This window comes from Entelurus aequoreus, linkage group LG05 (assembly GCF_033978785.1).
Source record: "Entelurus aequoreus isolate RoL-2023_Sb linkage group LG05, RoL_Eaeq_v1.1, whole genome shotgun sequence".
Taxonomy (NCBI): Eukaryota; Metazoa; Chordata; class Actinopteri; order Syngnathiformes; family Syngnathidae; genus Entelurus; species Entelurus aequoreus.
In genome coordinates, this window is record NC_084735.1 from 2,640,913 (window position 1) to 2,664,122 (window position 23,210).

The 23,210-nt window shown below is 29.5% G+C and overlaps 1 protein-coding gene across 1 annotated transcript in view; it reads right to left on the minus strand.

The window, feature by feature from the left end:
* Positions 1-23,210, minus strand: part of LOC133650022 (glutamate receptor ionotropic, kainate 1-like) — a 105,085-nt gene that overhangs the window by 13,837 nt on the left and 68,038 nt on the right. Inside the window, exons 11-14 of the mRNA XM_062046768.1 lie at positions 22,491-22,694; positions 22,202-22,425; positions 22,003-22,121; positions 11,713-11,930 (exon numbers count right to left, since the gene is read on the minus strand). Coding sequence (XP_061902752.1) covers positions 11,713-11,930; positions 22,003-22,121; positions 22,202-22,425; positions 22,491-22,694 — 765 coding nt within the window. The remainder of the gene's footprint in view (positions 1-11,712; positions 11,931-22,002; positions 22,122-22,201; positions 22,426-22,490; positions 22,695-23,210) is intronic.

Below are 23,210 nucleotides of genomic sequence, written 5' to 3' on the forward strand. Positions count from 1 at the left end.
AACATAAAAAACACAAGATACACTTACGATTAGTGCACCAACCCAAAAAAAATATTATCGGTATGGTTTTTTTTAAAATTATTTTTTAAATTGTTTTTATTAAATCAACATAAAAAAACACAAGATACACTTACGATTAGTGCACCAACCCAAAAAAAATATTATCGGTATCGTTTTTTTTTTTTAATTTTTTTTTGTTTTTTTTTTAAATCAACATAAAAAACACAAGATACACTTACGATTAGTGCACCAACCCAAAAAAAATATTATCGGTATCGTTTTTTTTTTTTTAAATTTAATTTTTTAATTAAATCAACATAAAAAACACAATATACACTTACGATTAGTGCACCAACCCAAAAAAAATATTATCGGTATCGTTTTTTTTTTTTTTAATTTAATTTTTTAATTAAATCAACATAAAAAACACAAGATACACTTACGATTAGTGCACCAACCCAAAAAAAATATTATCGGTATCGTTTTTTTTTTTTTTAATTTAATTTTTTAATTAAATCAACATAAAAAACACAATATACACTTACGATTAGTGCACCAACCCAAAAAAAATATTATCGGTATCGTTTTTTTTTTTTTTAATTTAATTTTTTAATTAAATCAACATAAAAAACACAAGATACACTTATGATTAGTGCACCAACCCAAAAAAATTATTATCGGTATCGTTTTTTTTTTTTAAAAATTAAATTTTTTAATTAAATCAACATAAAAAACACAAGATACACTTACGATTAGTGCACCAACCCAAAAAAAATATTATCGGTATCGTTTTTTTAAAATTGTTTTAAATTTTTTAATTAAATCAACATAAAAAACACAAGATACACTTACGATTAGTGCACCAACCCAAAAAAAATATTATCGGTATGGTTTTTTTTTTTCGGTTTTTTTTTTAAATTTTTTTATTAAATCAACATAAAAAAAAACACAAGATACACTTACGATTAGTGCACCAACCCAAAAAAAATATTATCGGTATCGTTTTTTTTTTTTTTTTTTTTTTTTTTTTTTTTAAATCAACATAAAAAACACAAGATACACTTACGATTAGTGCACCAACCCAAAAAAAATATTATCGGTATCGTTTTTTTTTTAAATTTTTTAAAAAATTTTAATTAAATCAACATAAAAAACACAAGATACACTTACGATTAGTGCACCAACCCAAAAAAAATATTATCGGTATCGTTTTTTTTTAAATTGTTTTAAATTTTTTAATTAAATCAACATAAAAAACACAAGATACACTTACGATTAGTGCACCAACCCAAAAAAAATATTATCGGTATGGTTTTTTTTTAAATTATTTTTTTAAATTTTTTTATTAAATCAACATAAAAAAAACACAAGATACACTTACGATTAGTGCACCAACCCAAAAAAAATATTATCGGTATCGTTTTTTTTGTTGTTTTTTTAAAAAAAATTGTTTAAATCAACATAAAAAACACAAGATACACTTACGATTAGTGCACCAACCCAAAAAAAATATTATCGGTATCGTTTTGTTTTGTTTTGGTTTTTTTTAATTTTTTTAAATCAACATAAAAAACATAAGATACACTTACGATTAGTGCACCAACCCAAAAAAAATATTATCGGTATCGTTTTTTTTTTTTTAAATTTAATTTTTTAATTAAATCAACATAAAAAACACAAGATACACTTACGATTAGTGCACCAACCCAAAAAAAATATTATCGGTATCGTTTTTTTTTTTTTTAATTTAATTTTTTAATTAAATCAACATAAAAAACACAATATACACTTACGATTAGTGCACCAACCCAAAAAAAATATTATCGGTATCGTTTTTTGTTTTTTTTATTTAATTTTTTAATTAAATCAACATAAAAAACACAAGATACACTTACGATTAGTGCACCAACCCAAAAAAAATATTATCGGTATGGTTTTTTTTTTTTTTAATTTAATTTTTTAATTAAATCAACATAAAAAACACAAGATACACTTACGATTAGTGCACCAACCCAAAAAAAATATTATCGGTATCGTTTGTTTTTTTTTAAATTTAAATTTTTTAATTAAATCAACATAAAAAACACAAGATACACTTACGATTAGTGCACCAACCCAAAAAAAATATTATCGGTATCGTTTTTTAAAAATTTGTTTTAAATTTTTTAATTAAATCAACATAAAAAACACAAGATACACTTACGATTAGTGCACCAACCCAAAAAAAATATTATCGGTATGGTTTTTTTTTAAATTATTTTTTTTAAATTTTTTTATTAAATCAACATAAAAAAACACAAGATACACTTACGATTAGTGCACCAACCCAAAAAAAATATTATCGGTATCGTTTTTTTTTTTTTTTTTTTTTTTTTTTTTTTTTAAATCAACATAAAAAACACAAGATACACTTACGATTAGTGCACCAACCCAAAAAAAATATTATCGGTATCGTTTTTTTTTTAAAAATTTTAAAATTTTTTAATTAAATCAACATAAAAAACACAAGATACACTTACGATTAGTGCACCAACCCAAAAAAAATATTATCGGTATCGTTTTTTTTAAAATTGTTTTAAATTTTTTAATTAAATCAACATAAAAAACACAAGATACACTTACGATTAGTGCACCAACCCAAAAAAAATATTATCGGTATGTTTTTTTTTTAAATTATTTTTTTTAATTTTTTTATTAAATCAACATAAAAAAAACACAAGATACACTTACGATTAGTGCACCAACCCAAAAAAAATATTATCGGTATCGTTTTTTTTTTTGTTTGTTTTTTTTAAATTTTTTAAATCAACATAAAAAACACAAGATACACTTACGATTAGTGCACCAACCCAAAAAAAATATTATCGGTATCGTTTTGTTTTGTTTTGTTTTTTTTTAATTTTTTTAAATCAACATAAAAAACATAAGATACACTTACGATTAGTGCACCAACCCAAAAAAAATATTATCGGTATCGTTTTTTTTTTTTTAAATTTAATTTTTTAATTAAATCAACATAAAAAACACAAGATACACTTACGATTAGTGCACCAACCCAAAAAAAATATTATCGGTATCGTTTTTTTTTTTTTTAATTTAATTTTTTAATTAAATCAACATAAAAAACACAATATACACTTACGATTAGTGCACCAACCCAAAAAAAATATTATCGGTATCGTTTTTTGTTTTTTTTATTTAATTTTTTAATTAAATCAACATAAAAAACACAAGATACACTTACGATTAGTGCACCAACCCAAAAAAAATATTATCGGTATCGTTTTTTTTTTTTTTAATTTAATTTTTTAATTAAATCAACATAAAAAACACAAGATACACTTACGATTAGTGCACCAACCCAAAAAAAATATTATCGGTATCGTTTGTTTTTTTTTAAATTTAAATTTTTTAATTAAATCAACATAAAAAACACAAGATACACTTACGATTAGTGCACCAACCCAAAAAAAATATTATCGGTATCGTTTTTTAAAAATTTGTTTTAAATTTTTTAATTAAATCAACATAAAAAACACAAGATACACTTACGATTAGTGCACCAACCCAAAAAAAATATTATCGGTATGGTTTTTTTTTAAATTATTTTTTTTAAATTTTTTTATTAAATCAACATAAAAAAACACAAGATACACTTACGATTAGTGCACCAACCCAAAAAAAATATTATCGGTATCGTTTTTTTTTTTTTTTTTTTTTTTTTTTTTTTTTTTTAATCAACATAAAAAACACAAGATACACTTACGATTAGTGCACCAACCCAAAAAAAATATTATCGGTATCGTTTTTTTTTAAAAATTTTTAAAATTTTTTAATTAAATCAACATAAAAAACACAAGATACACTTACGATTAGTGCACCAACCCAAAAAAAATATTATCGGTATCGTTTTTTTTAAAATTGTTTTAAATTTTTTAATTAAATCAACATAAAAAACACAAGATACACTTACGATTAGTGCACCAACCCAAAAAAAATATTATCGGTATGGTTTTTTTTTTAATTATTTTTTTTAATTTTTTTATTAAATCAACATAAAAAAAACACAAGATACACTTACGATTAGTGCACCAACCCAAAAAAATTATTATCGGTATCGTTTTTTTTTTTGTTTGTTTTTTTTAAATTTTTTAAATCAACATAAAAAACACAAGATACACTTACGATTAGTGCACCAACCCAAAAAAAATATTATCGGTATCGTTTTGTTTTGTTTTGTTTTTTTTTAATTTTTTTAAATCAACATAAAAAACATAAGATACACTTACGATTAGTGCACCAACCCAAAAAAAATATTATCGGTATCGTTTTTTTTTTTTTTTAATTTAATTTTTTAATTAAATCAACATAAAAAACACAATATACACTTACGATTAGTGCACCAACCCAAAAAAAATATTATCGGTATCGTTTTTTTTAATTTTCATTTAATTTTTTAATTAAATCAACATAAAAAACACAAGATACACTTACGATTAGTGCACCAACCCAAAAAAAATATTATCGGTATCGTTTTTTTTTTTTTTAATTAAATTTTTTAATTAAATCAACATAAAAAACACAAGATACACTTACGATTAGTGCACCAACCCAAAAAAAATATTATCGGTATCGTTTTTTTTTTTTTTAATTTAAATTTTTTAATTAAATCAACATAAAAAACACAAGATACACTTACGATTAGTGCACCAACCCAAAAAAAATATTATCGGTATCGTTTTTTTTTTTTTTAATTTAATTTTTTAATTAAATCAACATAAAAAACACAAGATACACTTACGATTAGTGCACCAACCCAAAAAAAATATTATCGGTATCGTTTTTTTTTTTTTAAATTTAAATTTTTTAATTAAATCAACATAAAAAACACAAGATACACTTACGATTAGTGCACCAACCCAAAAAAAATATTATCGGTATCGTTTTTTAAAAATTTGTTTTAAATTTTTTAATTAAATCAACATAAAAAACACAAGATACACTTACGATTAGTGCACCAACCCAAAAAAAATATTATCGGTATGGTTTTTTTTTTAATTATTTTTTTTAAAATTTTTTATTAAATCAACATAAAAAAACACAAGATACACTTACGATTAGTGCACCAACCCAAAAAAATATTATCGGTATCGTTTTTTTTTTTTTTTTTTTTTTTTTTTTTTTTAAATCAACATAAAAAACACAAGATACACTTACGATTAGTGCACCAACCCAAAAAAAATATTATCGGTATCGTTTTTTTTAAAAAAAATTTTAAATTTTTTAATTAAATCAACATAAAAAACACAAGATACACTTACGATTAGTGCACCAACCCAAAAAAAATATTATCGGTATCGTTTTTTTTAAATTGTTTTAAATTTTTTAATTAAATCAACATAAAAAACACAAGATACACTTACGATTAGTGCACCAACCCAAAAAAAATATTATCGGTATGGTTTTTTTTTTAATTATTTTTTTAAATTTTTTTATTAAATCAACATAAAAAAACACAAGATACACTTACGATTAGTGCACCAACCCCAAAAAAATATTATCGGTATCGGTTTTTTTTTTGTTTTTTAAAAAAAAATTTTTTAAATCAACATAAAAAACACAAGATACACTTACGATTAGTGCACCAACCCAAAAAAAATATTATCGGTATCGTTTTTTTTTTTTTAAATTTAAATTTTTTAATTAAATCAACATAAAAAACACAAGATACACTTACGATTAGTGCACCAACCCAAAAAAAATATTATCGGTATCGTTTTTTTAAAATTTGTTTTAAATTTTTTAATTAAATCAACATAAAAAACACAAGATACACTTACGATTAGTGCACCAACCCAAAAAAAATATTATCGGTATCGTTTTTGTTTTTTATAATTTAATTTTTTAATTAAATCAACATAAAAAACACAATATACACTTACGATTAGTGCACCAACCCAAAAAAAATATTATCGGTATCGTTTTTTTTTTTTTTAATTAAATTTTTTAATTAAATCAACATAAAAAACACAAGATACACTTACGATTAGTGCACCAACCCAAAAAAAAATATTATCGGTATCGTTTTTTTACATTTTTTTAATTTTTTTAATTAAATCAACATAAAAAACACAAGATACACTTACGATTAGTGCACCAACCCAAAAAAAATATTATCGGTATGGTTTTTTTTTTAATTATTTTTTTTAAATTTTTTTATTAAATCAACATAAAAAAACACAAGATACACTTACGATTAGTGCACCAACCCAAAAAAATATTATCGGTATCGTTTTTTTTTTTTGTTTGTTTGTTTTTTTTTTTTAAATCAACATAAAAAACACAAGATACACTTACGATTAGTGCACCAACCCAAAAAAAATATTATCGGTATCGTTTTTTTTTTAAATTTTTTTAAATTTTTTAATTAAATCAACATAAAAAACACAAGATACACTTACGATTAGTGCACCAACCCAAAAAAAATATTATCGGTATCGTTTTTTTTAAATTGTTTTAAATTTTTTAATTAAATCAACATAAAAAACACAAGATACACTTACGATTAGTGCACCAACCCAAAAAAAATATTATCGGTATGGTTTTTTTTTTAATTATTTTTTAAAATTTTTTTATTAAATCAACATAAAAAAACACAAGATACACTTACGATTAGTGCACCAACCCCAAAAAAATATTATCGGTATCGGTTTTTTTTTTGTTTTTTAAAAAAAATTTTTTTAAATCAACATAAAAAACACAAGATACACTTACGATTAGTGCACCAACCCAAAAAAAATATTATCGGTATCGTTTTGTTTTTTTTGTTTTTTTTTTAATTTTTTTAAATCAACATAAAAAACATAAGATACACTTACGATTAGTGCACCACCCCAAAAAAAATATTATCGGTATCGTTTTTTTTTTTTTAAATTTAATTTTTTAATTAAATCAACATAAAAAACACAAGATACACTTACGATTAGTGCACCAACCCAAAAAAAATATTATCGGTATCGTTTTTGTTTTTTTTAATTTAATTTTTTAATTAAATCAACATAAAAAACACAATATACACTTACGATTAGTGCACCAACCCAAAAAAAATATTATCGGTATCGTTTGTTTTTTTTTTAATTTAATTTTTTAATTAAATCAACATAAAAAACACAAGATACACTTACGATTAGTGCACCAACCCAAAAAAAATATTATCGGTATCGTTTTTTTACATTTTTTAAATTTTTTTAATTAAATCAACATAAAAAACACAAGATACACTTACGATTAGTGTACCAACCCAAAAAAAATATTATCGGTATCGTTTTTTTAAATTTTTTAAATTTTTTAATTAAATCAACATAAAAAACACAAGATACACTTACGATTAGTGCACCAACCCAAAAAAAATATTATCGGTATCGTTTTTTTTTTTTTTTTTGTTTTTAATTTTTTTAAATCAACATAAAAAACACAAGATACACTTACAATTAGTGCTCCAACCCCAAAAAACCTCCCTCCCCCCATTTACACTCATTCACACAAAAGGGTTGTTTCTTTCTGTTATTAATATTCTGGTTCCTACATTATATATCAATATATATCAATACAGTCTGCAAGGGATACAGTCCGTAAGCACACATGATTGTGCGTGCTGCTGCTCCACTAATAGTACTAACCTTTAACACTTCATTTTACTCATTTTCATTCATTACTAGTTTCTATGTAACTGTTTTTATATTGTTTTACTTTCTTTTTTATTCAAGAAAATGTTTTTAATTTATTTATCTTATTTTATTAATTTTTTTAAAAAGTACCTTATCTTCACCATACCTGGTTGTCCAAATTAGGCATAATAATGTGTTAATTCCACGACTGCATATATCGGTTGATATCGGTATCGGTAATTAAAGAGTTGGACAATATCGGAATATCGGATATCGGCGAAAAGCCATTATCGGACATCCCTAGTTGCAACTCTCTACTCCCATCTAGGGCTAGATATATATTTTTCATCATTCTAGCTATAGTGGAAAGGGGGGCCCTCACAACCTACTAACTAAACGTGGGTCCACACAAAGTAGGCAAGACATTTATATGTGTGTGTGTGTGTGTGTGTGTGTGTGTGTGTGTGTGTGTGTGTGTGTGTGTGTGTGTGTGTGTGTGTGTGTGTGTGTGTGTGTGTGTGTGTGTGTGTGTGTGTGTGTGTGTGTGTGTGTGTGTGAGAACGTTAAATCAGACCAAACGGGGGCAGCTGTGCTCTAAATCTAATCCGGCTGATTCAATTTGTTGGAGCCATCAAACAGAGGCCGTCTTCTTATCCGGGCGCTCGTAATCCCAGGATGCAATCTGCCAGGATGAAGCCCGGCGCAGGTCGCCCCTGCCGAGACGTGGCGCCGGGGGAAGGACGCGAGGTCCAGATCAGAAGGTTGCGTGTTGGAATCACCTCGGGGTCATGTGTCTGATCACACTGCCAAGCACGAGTGTCAAATTTGAGGTGGCCTGCCACTTCAATTAATGTGGTTTGCCACATCATTTATTAATTGACCGGCCACAGTATTTATCGTTGCCAGACGTATCATCTAAGGCGGCCCGCCACCTCAATTAAGGTGGTTTGCCACGTAATTTATTAATTTAATGTGGCCTGGCACATCATTTAATGTGACCTGGCACATCATTTAACGTGGTCCGCCACATATTTGATCGTGGCCTGCCATATCATTTACGCTAACCCGCCAAATAATTTACTAATTGGCCGGCCAGATCATTTATTATCGCCTGCCACATCATTTGAGGTGGCCCACCCCATGATTCAATGTGGCTCGTGACATCATTTGACGCAGTCTGCCACATCATTTAATAATTGGCCAAGCGCATCATTTATTGTGGCCTGGCACATCATTTAATGTGACCTGGCACATTATTTAATGTGGTCCGCCACATATTTTATTGTGGCCTGCCATTTCATTTACGCTAACCCGCCACATAATTTACTAATTGGCCGGCCAGATCATTTATTATCGCCTGCCACATCATTTGAGGTGGCCCACCCCATGATTCAATGTGGCTCGTGACATAATTTGAAGCGGTCTGCCACATCATTTAATGTGGCCCACCCCATGATTAAATGTGGCTCGTGACATCATTTGAAACGGTCTGCCACATCATTTAATAATTGGCCAAGCGCATCATGTAATGTGGCCTGGCACATCATTTAATGTGACCTGGCACATCATTTAACGTGGTCCGCCACATATTTTATTGTGGCCTGCCATTTCATTTACGCTAACCCGCCAAATAATTTACTAATTGGCTGGCCAGATAATTTATTATCGCCTGCCACATCATTTGAGGTGGCCCACCCCATGATTCAACGTGGCTCGTGACATCATTTGACGCGGTCCGCCACATCATTTATTACTTGGCCAACCCCATCATTTCATGTGGCCTGCCACATCATTTTACATTGTCCGCCGAATCATTTAATTGGCCTGATATTTCATTCAAGCTAACCCACCAAATAATTTATTAATTGGCCAACCACATAATTTCAAGTGGCCTTCCACATCATTTAACATGACCTGCCACATCAATTATGTGGCTGCCACGTAATTTACTAATTGGCCAGGCCCGCCATATCATTTAATGAAGCTAACCCGCTTCATTTAAGATAACCCGTCACATTATTTAAATTGACCCACCACAACTATTAGAGTGGCTTACCACGTCATTTATCAATTGGCCAGGCCAGATTTTTATCGTCGTTGCCAAGTACATGATATAAGGTGGCCCGCCAAATGATTTATTGTTGCCTGCGACACATCACTTAAAGCAGCACGCCACGTCATTTGGCACACCATTTTATGTGGCCCACCGGTTCATTTAAACTAACCGGCCACATCATTTAAATTGACCCATCACAACTATTAGAGTGGTTCACCACGTCATTTAATGATTGGCCAGGCCATATTTTTATTGTGGTCGCCTGGTAGATTACATAAGGTGGCCCGCCACGTCATTTAAATTGGCCCGCCACATCATTTAAAGTAGCCCGCCACATCATTTAAAGTGACCCACCATGTCATATAATGTAGCCTGCCACCTCAACTCAAGTGGCTTGCCATATCATTTATTGACTGGCCGGCCACATCATTTATCGTTGCCTGGCAAATAATCTAAAGTGGCCTGCCACTTCATTTAAACTAACCTGCTACATCATGTACTGTAAATTAGCCCGCTACATCATTTAATGTGGCCCGCCACTTCATTTAAACTAACCTGCTACATCATGTACTGTAAATTAGCCCGCTACATCATTTAATGTGGCCCGCCACTTCATTTAAACTAACCTGCTACATCATGTACTGTAAATTAGCCCACTACATCATTTAATGTGGCCCGCCACTTGCGATATAAAATCTAATCCATTATTATTATTATTATTATTATAATTTAAACTAACCTGCCACATCAATTAAGGGCTCTTGCCACATCATTTACTAATTGGCCGACCATATCATTTATCGTCACCCGTTACATAATTTAAAGTGGCCCGCCACTTCATTTAAGCTAACCCGCCACATCAATTAAGGGCTCTCGCCACATCATTTACTAATTGGCCGACCATACCATTTATTGTCACCCGCTACATCATTTAGAGTGGCCCACCACTTCATTTAAGCTAACTCGCCACATCATTTAAAATGCCCCGCCACATCAATTAAGGGCTCTCGCCACATCATTTACTAATTGGCCGACCATATCATTTATTGTCACCCGCTACATCATTTAGAGTGGCCCGCCACTTCATTTAAGCTAACCCGCCACATCACTTAAAATGGCCCGTCACATCAATTAAGGGCTCTCGCCACATCATTTACTAATTGGCCGACCATATCATTTATTGTCACCCGCCACGTCATTTAGAGTGGCCCGCCACTTCATTTAAGCTAACCCGCCACATCACTTAACCTGGCCCGCCACTTCAATTAAGGGCTCTCGCCACATCATTTACTAATTGGCCGGCCATACCATTTATTGTCACCCGCCACTTCATTTAAGCTAACCCGCCACATCATTTAAAATGCCCCGCCACATCAATTAAGGGCTCTCGCCACATCATTTACTAATTGGCCGACCATATCATTTATTGTCACCCGCCACATCATTTAAAGTGGCCCGCCACTTCATTTAAGCTAACCCGCCACATCACTTAAAATGGCCCGCCACTTCAATTAAGGGCTCTTGCCCTTTATTGGCGGGTGACCATTTATTGTCACCCGCCACATCATTTAGAGTGGCCCACCACTTCATTTAAGCTAACTCGCCACATCATTTAAAATGGCCCGCCACCTCAATTAAGGGCTCTCGCCACATCATTTACTAATTGGCCGACCATATCATTTATTGTCACCCGCCACGTCATTTAGAGTGGCCCAACACATCACTTGAGGTTGTTTTAGGGTAAGACCCAGGACACGTTGGGAAGACTATGTCTCCCGGCTGGCCTGGGAACGCCTCTGGATCCCCCGGGAGGAGCTGGACCAAGTGGCTGGGGAGAGGGAAGTCTAGGCTTCCCTGCTTAGGCTGCTGCCCCCGCGACCCAACCTCGGATAAGCGGAGGGAAAATGGATGTATAGATTGTGTACCTAATGAAGTGGGCGGCGCGTGCGTATGTGTCAGTATCCATAGCGACAACAAACGGGAGCCCACCTTGAAGAAGGTCATGGTGGAGCCGTCCCTCACGGCGCCGTACTCGATCCTGGTCTGCTTGGCCAGGTCGTCGGCCGAGTCGATGGGCGCGTCCATTCTCTCCACCGTGAGGAAGGCGGCCAGGTTGGCCGTGTAGGAGGAGATGATGATCAGGGTGAAGAACCACCAGATGCCCCCCACGATGCGCGTGGACAGGGCCTTGGGCATGAGCTCGGAGCCTGGCACACAACAACATGGCGTCATGTTGGTTGTGGTCCACTTGCCTTGCTAGCTAGCACTATTTCAATATCTTTGCATTGCGTAGCATTTAATAAGTTAAAATAGCACTTTTTGAAATGATGACATTAGCTTGCAGCAGTTAGCATTTGGCTAAATCTCGCTAGCTAGCATTAGCTGCTAACTGTAGTTATTGCAGTAGTTAGCATTTGGCTAAATCTCGCTAGCTAGCATTAGCTGCTAACTGTAATTATTGCTGTTTTCCCCTGATGATATCCATAGTTACAAATAATACTTCTTGTGAAACATTTAAGAGTTACTGGCACGGTTTAGACAGAAACAACAAGTTAGCTGAAGTTAGCCGTTTGAGCTAGCTTCAACCCTTTAGCAGGCTTTAGCATTCAGATGTAAACATAGTTAAATCATGGATAAAAAGCAACTACAAATAGTAGCGCACTAAGTTCCTCTTTTAAATGACTAATGTTGTAATCAAAGGCTAAACAAATCCACAATGTTCATTAGTTAAAGCAGGTTGTGTCCAAAGCTTTTCCACTGAAAAAATGAAGAATCAAAAGCATGCGGCGGCCATTTTGATATGTATTATTTTCAAAAACAATACTATATATATTTTTTTAATATTTTTTTTCAACTTCAGATCTATCTCTTGATATAAGGTTTACTTTTTTTAAATGTTTCATGGCATCTTTTCTTTATAACGGTTTTTTTTGGTGTCCCATGCCCGTTTAGTCAAAACTTGTTTTTAATGGCAAAAACTGTTGACATTTACAGGGACCCAAAAGGTTCCCATTCAAAATTTTTGGAGCCTTAAATATGTCAATAATTCATTAAAAAAATATATTGATTTTGACTCATTCATTTTTAAGCAAATATTCCAAAATAATATTGAATCAAAAACAAAGTTATGAATGTTTGACCTATTCGAGGCTCCAATTACTTCACATGTAATATTCCACTTTGAAAATCTGTCAATTATAAGTTTTAATGTTTTTGTTTTCTTTGTTGTACGCCTTTATTGTCATAGAAAACTGTTTTTTATAGCGAACACACACAATTTTTCCCATTAAATATTTTAAAGTGTAATATTTGATGTGAAGTAATTGGAGCCTTAAATATGTCAATAATTCATAACAACATTAATTTTGATTCATTATTATTTTTTTAGCAATGTCAGTTTTTGGGGGGTTTTATAATCTCACTAAAATTTTATTTTTATTTATTTACTTTCAACACCTAAATCTCTAGATGGACATTATAAGTTTGAATGTTTTTTGTTTTATGCCTTTTTTGCCATAGAAAATGGAAAAATCTGCAATATTTTTCCAAATAAATAATTCAAAGTGTAATATTTGATGTGAAGTAATTGGAGACTTAATTATGTCAATAATTCATAACAACATTGATTTTGATTCTTTTTTTTTATTTTTTTAGCAATGTCAGTTTTTGGGGGGTTTTATAATCCCACTAAAATGTTCACATACAATAAAAGTGTTCAAATAAGTCATGCATTATTTTTATTTATTTACTTTCAACACCTAAATCTCTAGATGGACATTATAAGTTTGAATGTTTTTTGTTTTGTTTGTTTTATGCCTTTTTTGCCATAGAAAATGGAAAAATCTGCAATATTTTTCCAAATAAATATTTTAAAGTGTAATATTTGATGTGAAGTAATTGGAGACTTAATTATGTCAATAATTCATAACAACATTAATTTTGATTCATTATTTTTTTTTTTAGCAATGTCAGTTTTTGGGGGGTTTTATAATCCCACTAAAATGTTCACATACAATAAAAGTGTTCAAATAAGTCATGCATTATTTTTATTTATTTACTTTCAACACCTAAATCTCTAGATGGACATTATAAGTTTGAATGTTTTGTTTGTTTTATGCCTTTTTTGCCATAGAAAATGGAAAAATCTGCAATATTTTTCCAAATAAATAATTCAAATGGTAATATTTGATGTGAAGTAATTGGAGCCTAAAATATGTCAACAATTCATAACAACATTAATTTTGATTCATTATTATTTTTTTTTTAGCAATGTCAGTTTTTGGGGGGTTTTATAATCCCACTAAAATGTTCACATACAATAAAAGTGTTAAAATAAGTCATGCATTATTTTTATTTATTTACTTTCAACACCTAAATCTCTAGATGGACATTATAAGTTTGAATGTTTTTTGTTTTGTTTGTTTTATGCCTTTTTTGTCATAGAAAACAGTTTTTTATGGCAAACACACAAAATATGCAACATTTTTCCCAATAAATAATTCAAAGTGTAATATTTGATGTGAAGTAATTGGAGACTTAATTATGTCAATAATTCATAACAACATTAATTTTGATTCATTTTTTTTTTTTTTTAGCAATGTCAGTTTTTAGGGGGTTTTATAATCCCACTAAAATGTTCACATACAATAAAAGTGTTCAAATAAGTCATGCATTATTTTTATTTATTTACTTTCAACACCTAAATCTCTAGATGGACATTATAAGTTTGAATGTTTTGTTTGTTTTATGCCTTTTTTGCCATAGAAAATGGAAAAATCTGCAATATTTTTCCAAATAAATAATTCAAAGTGTAATATTTGATGTGAAGTAATTGGAGACTTAATTATGTCAATAATTCATAACAACATTGATTTTGATTCATTTTTTTTTTTTTAGCAATGTCAGTTTTTGGGGGGTTTTATAATCCCACTAAAATGTTCACATACAATAAAAGTGTTCAAATAAGTCATGCATTATTTTTATTTATTTACTTTCAACACCTAAATCTCTAGATGGACATTATAAGTTTGAATGTTTTGTTTGTTTTATGCCTTTTTTGCCATAGAAAATGGAAAAATCTGCAATATTTTTCCAAATAAATAATTCAAAGTGTAATATTTGATGTGAAGTAATTGGAGACTTAATTATGTCAATAATTCATAACAACATTGATTTTGATTCTTTTTTTTTTTTTTAGCAATGTCAGTTTTTGGGGGGTTTTATAATCCCACTAAAATGTTCACATACAATAAAAGTGTTCAAATAAGTCATGCATTATTTTTATTTATTTACTTTCAACACCTAAATCTCTAGATGGACATTATAAGTTTGAATGTTTTGTTTGTTTTATGCCTTTTTTGCCATAGAAAATGGAAAAATCTGCAATATTTTTCCAAATAAATAATTCAAAGTGTAATATTTGATGTGAAGTAATTGGAGACTTAATTATGTCAATAATTCATAACAACATTGATTTTGATTCATTATTTTTTTTTTAGCAATGTCAGTTTTTGGGGGGTTTTATAATCCCACTAAAATGTTCACATACAATAAAAGTGTTAAAATAAGTCATGCATTATTTTTATTTATTTACTTTCAACACCTAAATCTCTAGATGGACATTATAAGTTTGAATGTTTTGTTTGTTTTATGCCTTTTTTGCCATAGGAAATGGAAAAATCTGCAATATTTTTCCAAATAAATAATTCAAAGTGTAATATTTGATGTGAAGTAATTGGAGCCTTAAATATGTCAATAATTCATAACAACATTAATTTTGATTGATTATTATTTTTTAAGCAATGACAGTTTTATGTTGTTTTTTTAATCCCACTAACATGTTCACCTCCCATTCATAAAAGTGTTGAAATAAGTCATACTTTGTTTTTTGTTTTTTTACTTTCAACATCTAAATCTGTAGATCAACTTCAGATCTGTCAATTACAAGTTTTAATGTTTTTTGTGTGCCTTTTTTGTCGTAGAAAACAGTTTTTTATGGCAAACACACAAAATATGCAATATTTTTCCCACTAAATATTTCAAAGTGGAATATTTGATGTGAAGTAATTGGAGCCTCAAATATGCATAACATTGTTTTTGATTCATTATTATGTTTTTAACAATGATAGTTTCTTTTTATAAATCCCGCTAAAATGTTCAGGAACCCAAAAGGGTCCCAGTCAAAGCTTTTGGAGCCTTAAATAGGTCAATAGTTCATTAAAAATATAGATTTTTGACTGGTTATTTTTTAAAGCAATGACAGGGTTGAAAAAAAAAAATCTGACTAAAATGTTCAGGGCCCCAAATGGTGTTGAAATAAGCCATACATTATTTGATTTGTTTCCTTCAATGCTTAAATCTCTAGATCAACTGCAGATCTATCTGTCAATTATAAGTTTGTATGTTGTTTTATTTTTTGTTGTATGCCTTTTTGTCATAGAAAACTGTTTTTTTATGACAAACACACAAAATATGCAACATTTTTCCCAATAAATATTTCAAAGTGGAATATTTTGCATCCTTAAATATGTCAATATTTCATAACAACATTGATTTTGATTGATTATTATTTTTTAAGCAATGACAGTTTTATGTTGTTGTTTTTTTAACACTACTAACATTTTCAGGGACCCAAAAGGGTCCCTCCCATTCATAAAAGTGTTGAAATAAGTCATACTTTATATATATATTGTTTTACTTTCAACATCTAAATCTCTAGATCAACTTCAGATCTGTCAATTATAAGTTTTTACGTGTTTTTATTTTTTGTTTTATGCTTTTTTGCCATAGAAAACTGTTTTTTTTTTTAAGGCAAACACACAAATTATAAATATTTCAAAGTGTAATATTTGATGTGAAGTAATTGGAGACCTAAATATGTCAATAACTCATAAAAAAACATTGATTGGGATTCATTATCATTTTTTAAGCAATGACAGTTTTTCTGGGGTTTTATAATCCCACTAAAATGTTCAGGGACCCATTAGGGTCCCATTCATAAAAGTGTTAAAATAAGTCATGCTTTATTTTTGATTTATTTACTTTCAACACCTAAATCTCTAGATGGACATTATAAGTTTGAATGTTTTTTGTTTTGTTTGTTTTATGCCTTTTTTGCCATAGAAAAGGGAAAAATCTGCAATATTTTTCCAAATAAATAATTCAAAGTGTAATATTTGATGTGAAGTAATTGGAGCCTTAATTATGTCAATAATTCATAACAACATTAATTTTGATTGATTATTATTTTTTAAGCAATGACAGTTTTATGTTGTTTTTTTAATCCCACTAACATGTTCACCTCCCATTCATAAAAGTGTTGAAATAAGTCATACTTTGTATTTTTTTTTTTTCTTTCAACATCTAAATCTGTAGATCAACTTCAGATCTGTCAATTACAAGTTTTAATGTTTTTTGTGTGCCTTTTTTGTCGTAGAAAACAGTTTTTTATGGCAAACACACAAAATATGCAACATTTTTCCCCAAAAATATTTCAAAGTGGAATATTTTGCATCCTTAAATATGTCAATATTTCATAACAACATTGATTTTGATTCATTATTATTTTTTAAGCAAGGACAGTTTTATGTTGTTGTTTTTTTAATACTACTAACATTTTCAGGGACCCAAAAGGGTCCCTCCCATTCATAAAAGTGTTGAAATAAGTCATACTTTATATATATATTGTTTTACTTTCAACATTTAAATCTCTAGATCAACTTCAGATCTGTCAATTATAAGTTTTTATGTGTTTTTATTTTTTGTTTTATGCCTTTTTGCCATAGAAAACTGTTTTTTTTAAGGCAAACACACAAATTATAAATATTTCAAAGTGTAATATTTGATGTGAAGTAATTGGAGACTTAATTATGTCAATAATTCATAACAACATTGATTTTGATTCATTATTTTTTTTTTTAGCAATGTCAGTTTTTGGGGGGGTTTTATAATCTCACTAAAATGTTCACATACAATAAAAGTGTTAAAATAAGTCATGCATTATTTTTATTTTATTTACTTTCAACACCTAAATCTCTAGATGGACATTATAAGTTTGAATGTTTTTTGTTTTGTTTGTTTTATGCCTTTTTTGCCATAGAAAATGGAAAAATCTGCAATATTTTTCCAAATAAATAATTCAAAGTGTAATATTTGATGTGAAGTAATTGGAGACTTAATTATGTCAATAATTCATAACAACATTGATTTTGATTCATTATTATTTTTTTAGCAATGTCAGTTTTTGGGGGTTTTTATAATCCCACTAAAATGTTCACATACAATAAAAGTGTTAAAATAAGTCATGCATTATTTTTGATTTATTTACTTTCAACACCTAAATCTCTAGATGGACATTATAAGTTTGAATGTTTTTTGTTTTGTTTGTTTTATGCCTTTTTTGCCATAGAAAATAGAAAAATCTGCAATATTTTTCCAAATAAATAATTCAAAGTGTAATATTTGATGTGAAGTAATTGGAGACTTAATTATGTCAATAATTCATAACATTGATTTTGATTTTTTTTTTTTTTTTTAGCAATGTCAGTTTTTGGGGGGTTTTATAATCCCACTAAAATGTTCACATACAATAAAAGTGTTAAAATAAGTCATGCATTATTTTTATTTTATTTACTTTCAACACCTAAATCTCTAGATGGACATTATAAGTTTGAATGTTTTGTTTGTTTTATGCCTTTTTTGCCATAGAAAATGGAAAAATCTGCAATATTTTTCCAAATAAATAATTCAAAGTGTAATATTTGATGTGAAGTAATTGGAGACTTAATTATGTCAATAATTCATAACATTGATTTTGATTTTTTTTTTTTTTTTAGCAATGTCAGTTTTTGGGGGGTTTTATAATCCCACTAAAATGTTCACATACAATAAAAGTGTTCAAATAAGTCATGCATTATTTTAATGTTATTTACTTTCAACACCTAAATCTCTAGATGGACATTATAAGTTTGAATGTTTTGTTTGTTTTATGCCTTTTTTGCCATAGAAAATGGAAAAATCTGCAATATTTTTCCAAATAAATAATTCAAAGTGTAATATTTGATGTGAAGTAATTGGAGCCTTAAATATGTCAATAATTCATAACAACATTAATTTTGATTCATTATTTTTTTTTTTAGCAATGTCAGTTTTGGGGGGTTTTATAATCCCACTAAAATGTTCACATACAATAAAAGTGTTAAAATAAGTCATGCATTATTTTTTATTTATTTACTTTCAACACCTAAATCTCTAGATGGACATTATAAGTTTGAATGTTTTTTGTTTTGTTTGTTTTATGCCTTTTTTGCCATAGAAAATGGAAAAATCTGCAATATTTTTCCAAATAAATAATTCAAAGTGTAATATTTGATGTGAAGTAATTGGAGCCTTAATTATGTCAATAATTCATAACAACATTGATTTTGATTCAATATTTTTTTTTTTAGCAATGTCAGTTTTTGGGGGGTTTTATAATCTCACTAAAATGTTCACATACAATAAAAGTGTTCAAATAAGTCATGCATTATTTTTATTTATTTACTTTAAACACCTAAATCTCTAGATGGACATTATAAGTTTGAATGTTTTGTTTGTTTTATGCCTTTTTTGCCATAGAAAATGGAAAAATCTGCAATATTTTTCCAAATAAATAATTCAAAGTGTAATATTTGATGTGAAGTAATTGGAGACTTAATTATGTCAATAATTCATAACATTGATTTTGATTTTTTTTTTTTTTTTAGCAATGTCAGTTTTTGGGGGGTTTTATAATCCCACTAAAATGTTCACATACAATAAAAGTGTTCAAATAAGTCATGCATTATTTTAATGTTATTTACTTTCAACACCTAAATCTCTAGATGGACATTATAAGTTTGAATGTTTTGTTTGTTTTATGCCTTTTTTGCCATAGAAAATGGAAAAATCTGCAATATTTTTCCAAATAAATAATTCAAAGTGTAATATTTGATGTGAAGTAATTGGAGCCTTAAATATGTCAATAATTCATAACAACATTAATTTTGATTCATTATTTTTTTTTTTAGCAATGTCAGTTTTGGGGGGTTTTATAATCCCACTAAAATGTTCACATACAATAAAAGTGTTAAAATAAGTCATGCATTATTTTTTATTTATTTACTTTCAACACCTAAATCTCTAGATGGACATTATAAGTTTGAATGTTTTTTGTTTTGTTTGTTTTATGCCTTTTTTGCCATAGAAAATGGAAAAATCTGCAATATTTTTCCAAATAAATAATTCAAAGTGTAATATTTGATGTGAAGTAATTGGAGCCTTAATTATGTCAATAATTCATAACAACATTGATTTTGATTCAATATTTTTTTTTTAGCAATGTCAGTTTTTGGGGGGTTTTATAATCTCACTAAAATGTTCACATACAATAAAAGTGTTAAAATAAGTCATGCATTATTTTGATTTATTTACTTTCAACACCTAAATCTCTAGATGGACATTATAAGTTTGAATGTTTTTTGTTTTGTTTGTTTTATGCCTTTTTTGCCATAGAAAATGGAAAAATCTGCAATATTTTTCCAAATAAATAATTCAAAGTGTAATATTTGATGTGAAGTAATTGGAGACTTAATTATGCCAATAATTCATAACAACATTAATTTTGATTCATTATTTTTTTTTATAGCAATGTCAGTTTTGGGGGGTTTTATAATCTCACTAAAATGTTCACATACAATAAAAGTGTTCAAATAAGTCATGCATTATTTTTGATTTATTTACTTTCAACACCTAAATCTCTAGATGGACATTATAAGTTTGAATTTTTTTTGTTTTGTTTGTTTTATGCCTTTTTTGCCATAGAAAATGGAAAAATCTGCAATATTTTTCCAAATAAATAATTCAAAGTGTAATATTTGATGTGAAGTAATTGGAGACTTAATTATGTCAATAATTCATAACAACATTGATTTTGATTCATTATTTATTTTTTTTAGCAATGTCAGTTTTGGGGGGTTTTATAATCCCACTAAAATGTTCACATACAATAAAAGTGTTCAAATAAGTCATGCATTATTTTTATTTATTTACTTTCAACACCTAAATCTCTAGATGGACATTATAAGTTTGAATGTTTTGTTTGTTTTATGCCTTTTTTGCCATAGAAAATGGAAAAATCTGCAATATTTTTCCAAATAAATAATTCAAAGTGTAATATTTGATGTGAAGTAATTGGAGCCTTAATTATGTCAATAATTCATAACAACATTGATTTTGATTCATTTTTTTTTTTAAGCAATGTCAGTTTTTGGGGGGTTTTATAATCCCACTAAAATGTTCACATACAATAAAAGTGTTAAAATAAGTCATGCATTATTTTTATTTTATTTACTTTCAACACCTAAATCTCTAGATGGACATTATAAGTTTGAATGTTTTTTGTTTTGTTTGTTTTATGCCTTTTTTGCCATAGAAAATGGAAAAATCTGCAATATTTTTCCAAATAAATAATTCAAAGTGTAATATTTGATGTGAAGTAATTGGAGACTTAATTATGTCAATAATTCATAACAACATTGATTTTGATTCTTTTTTTTTTTTTGGCAATGTCAGTTTTTGGGGGGTTTTATAATCCCACTAAAATGTTCACATACAATAAAAGTGTTAAAATAAGTCATGCATTATTTTGATTTATTTACTTTCAACACCTAAATCTCTAGATGGACATTATAAGTTTGAATGTTTTGTTTGTTTTATGCCTTTTTGTCACAAAAAATGGAAAAATCTGCTATATTTTTCCAAATAAATAATTCAAAGTGTAATATTTGATGTGAAGTAATTGGAGACTTAATTATGTCAATAATTCATAACAACATTGATTTTGATTGATTATTATTTTTTAAGCAAAGACCGTTTTAAAGAAAAAAAAACGGCAGCTTTGTGTTATTTGAGTCAAAATCGCAATTTTTTTCCCGCGTTACATTTCACCTGTTTGCTCTTTTATTCCACTTTTTTAATTTTTATTTTTTTATTTTTTTTTAGTTATAGTATTTTTGGCTGTAAATGCCTACTTTTTGGACACCTGTGTTGGACTAAATTAGCACAGGTGACAGTGAGAGGGAAAAAAACAAAAAAATAGTTGTTAGACAACTTGTGTCAATTTGTGTCTGAAAATCAATAGACAAATGTAAAAAAAAATTTAAAAAAAAAATTAAAAAAATTAAAAAAAAAAAGAATTAAAAAAAAAAAATTTAAAAAAAAAAAAAAAAAAAAGAATTTAAAAAAAAAATAAAAAAAGACTACCTTGACGCATGAGGGCACCCACACCAAACCAGAAGCTGTTGAGCAGAGTGAAGTTGTTCTGGATCAACGTGGAGGACGGGTTGCACGGGTGCGGGTTGTACCACTCGTACGGCGTGAACCTGCGGGGAACAACAGCCTCAGACGGGAGAGTCCACCCCGCAGCGTGGTGTGTCCACCCCGCAACGTGGTGTGTCGCTACCTGGCGATGACGAAGAGCACGCAGCTGACCCCGGTGCAGGCCAGCAGCACGTACATCCAGATGTCGGGGGACAGCGGGTTGAGGAAGGAGAAGACGCCCGGGTTGGTGCCGTTGGGTTTGCGGTAGAGAATGCTGATGCCCAGCGTCATGAAGGGCTTGGAGAAGTCGATGACCTTCTCGCGCACGTACGTGATGGTCAGCGGCGCCACCGCCAGGTCGGCCACCTGCGGGAGGACCAGGTGGGCGCGGGCGGACGAAGACCGAGGTGACGACGACGAGGAAGACTCACGTGGTCGATGAGCTCGCGGACCATGCCGTTCCAGACCCCCTTGTCGTTCTGGGCGCCGTACTTGCCGTCGGCCACCAGGCGGACTTCGTAGGTGAAGCCCAGGATGTTGGAGAGCTCCTTGAGGAGGTCCAGGCAGTATCCTTCGAAGCGGTCGTTGCCGGACAGATCCTTGTCCGACTTCTTGTGCATCACGTACGGGTTCTCCTGCAGCCATAGATGCTAACATTAGCATGCTAACTTTCTTAGACAATTTTGTAGCCAAAAAACCTCAGTCATATATATATTTTCTGAGTCATTTTAACTTTTGGACTTGACACATGCTAACTGTTAGCATACTAACATTAGCATGCTAACTTATTTTCGCTAATTCTGCAGCCGCACCCTTCAGGGTATTTTAACTTGGTACTTGACACATGCTGACTGTCAGCATGCTAACATTAGCATGCTAACTTTTTTTTTTTTTGCCAATTTCGTAGCCGTAAACCTTAGTCATATAACTTGGTCGCTGACACATGCTTACATTAGCATGCTAACTTTTTTATGAGTCATTTTAACTTTTGGACTTGACACATGCTAACTGTTAGCATTCTAACATTAGCAGGCCAACTTTTTTTTAACCAATTTTGTAGCCGTACACATTAGTCATATAACTCGGTCGCTGACTCAAGTTACATTAGCGTGCTAACTTCTTTTTTTTTGCCAATTTTGTAGCCGTAAAAC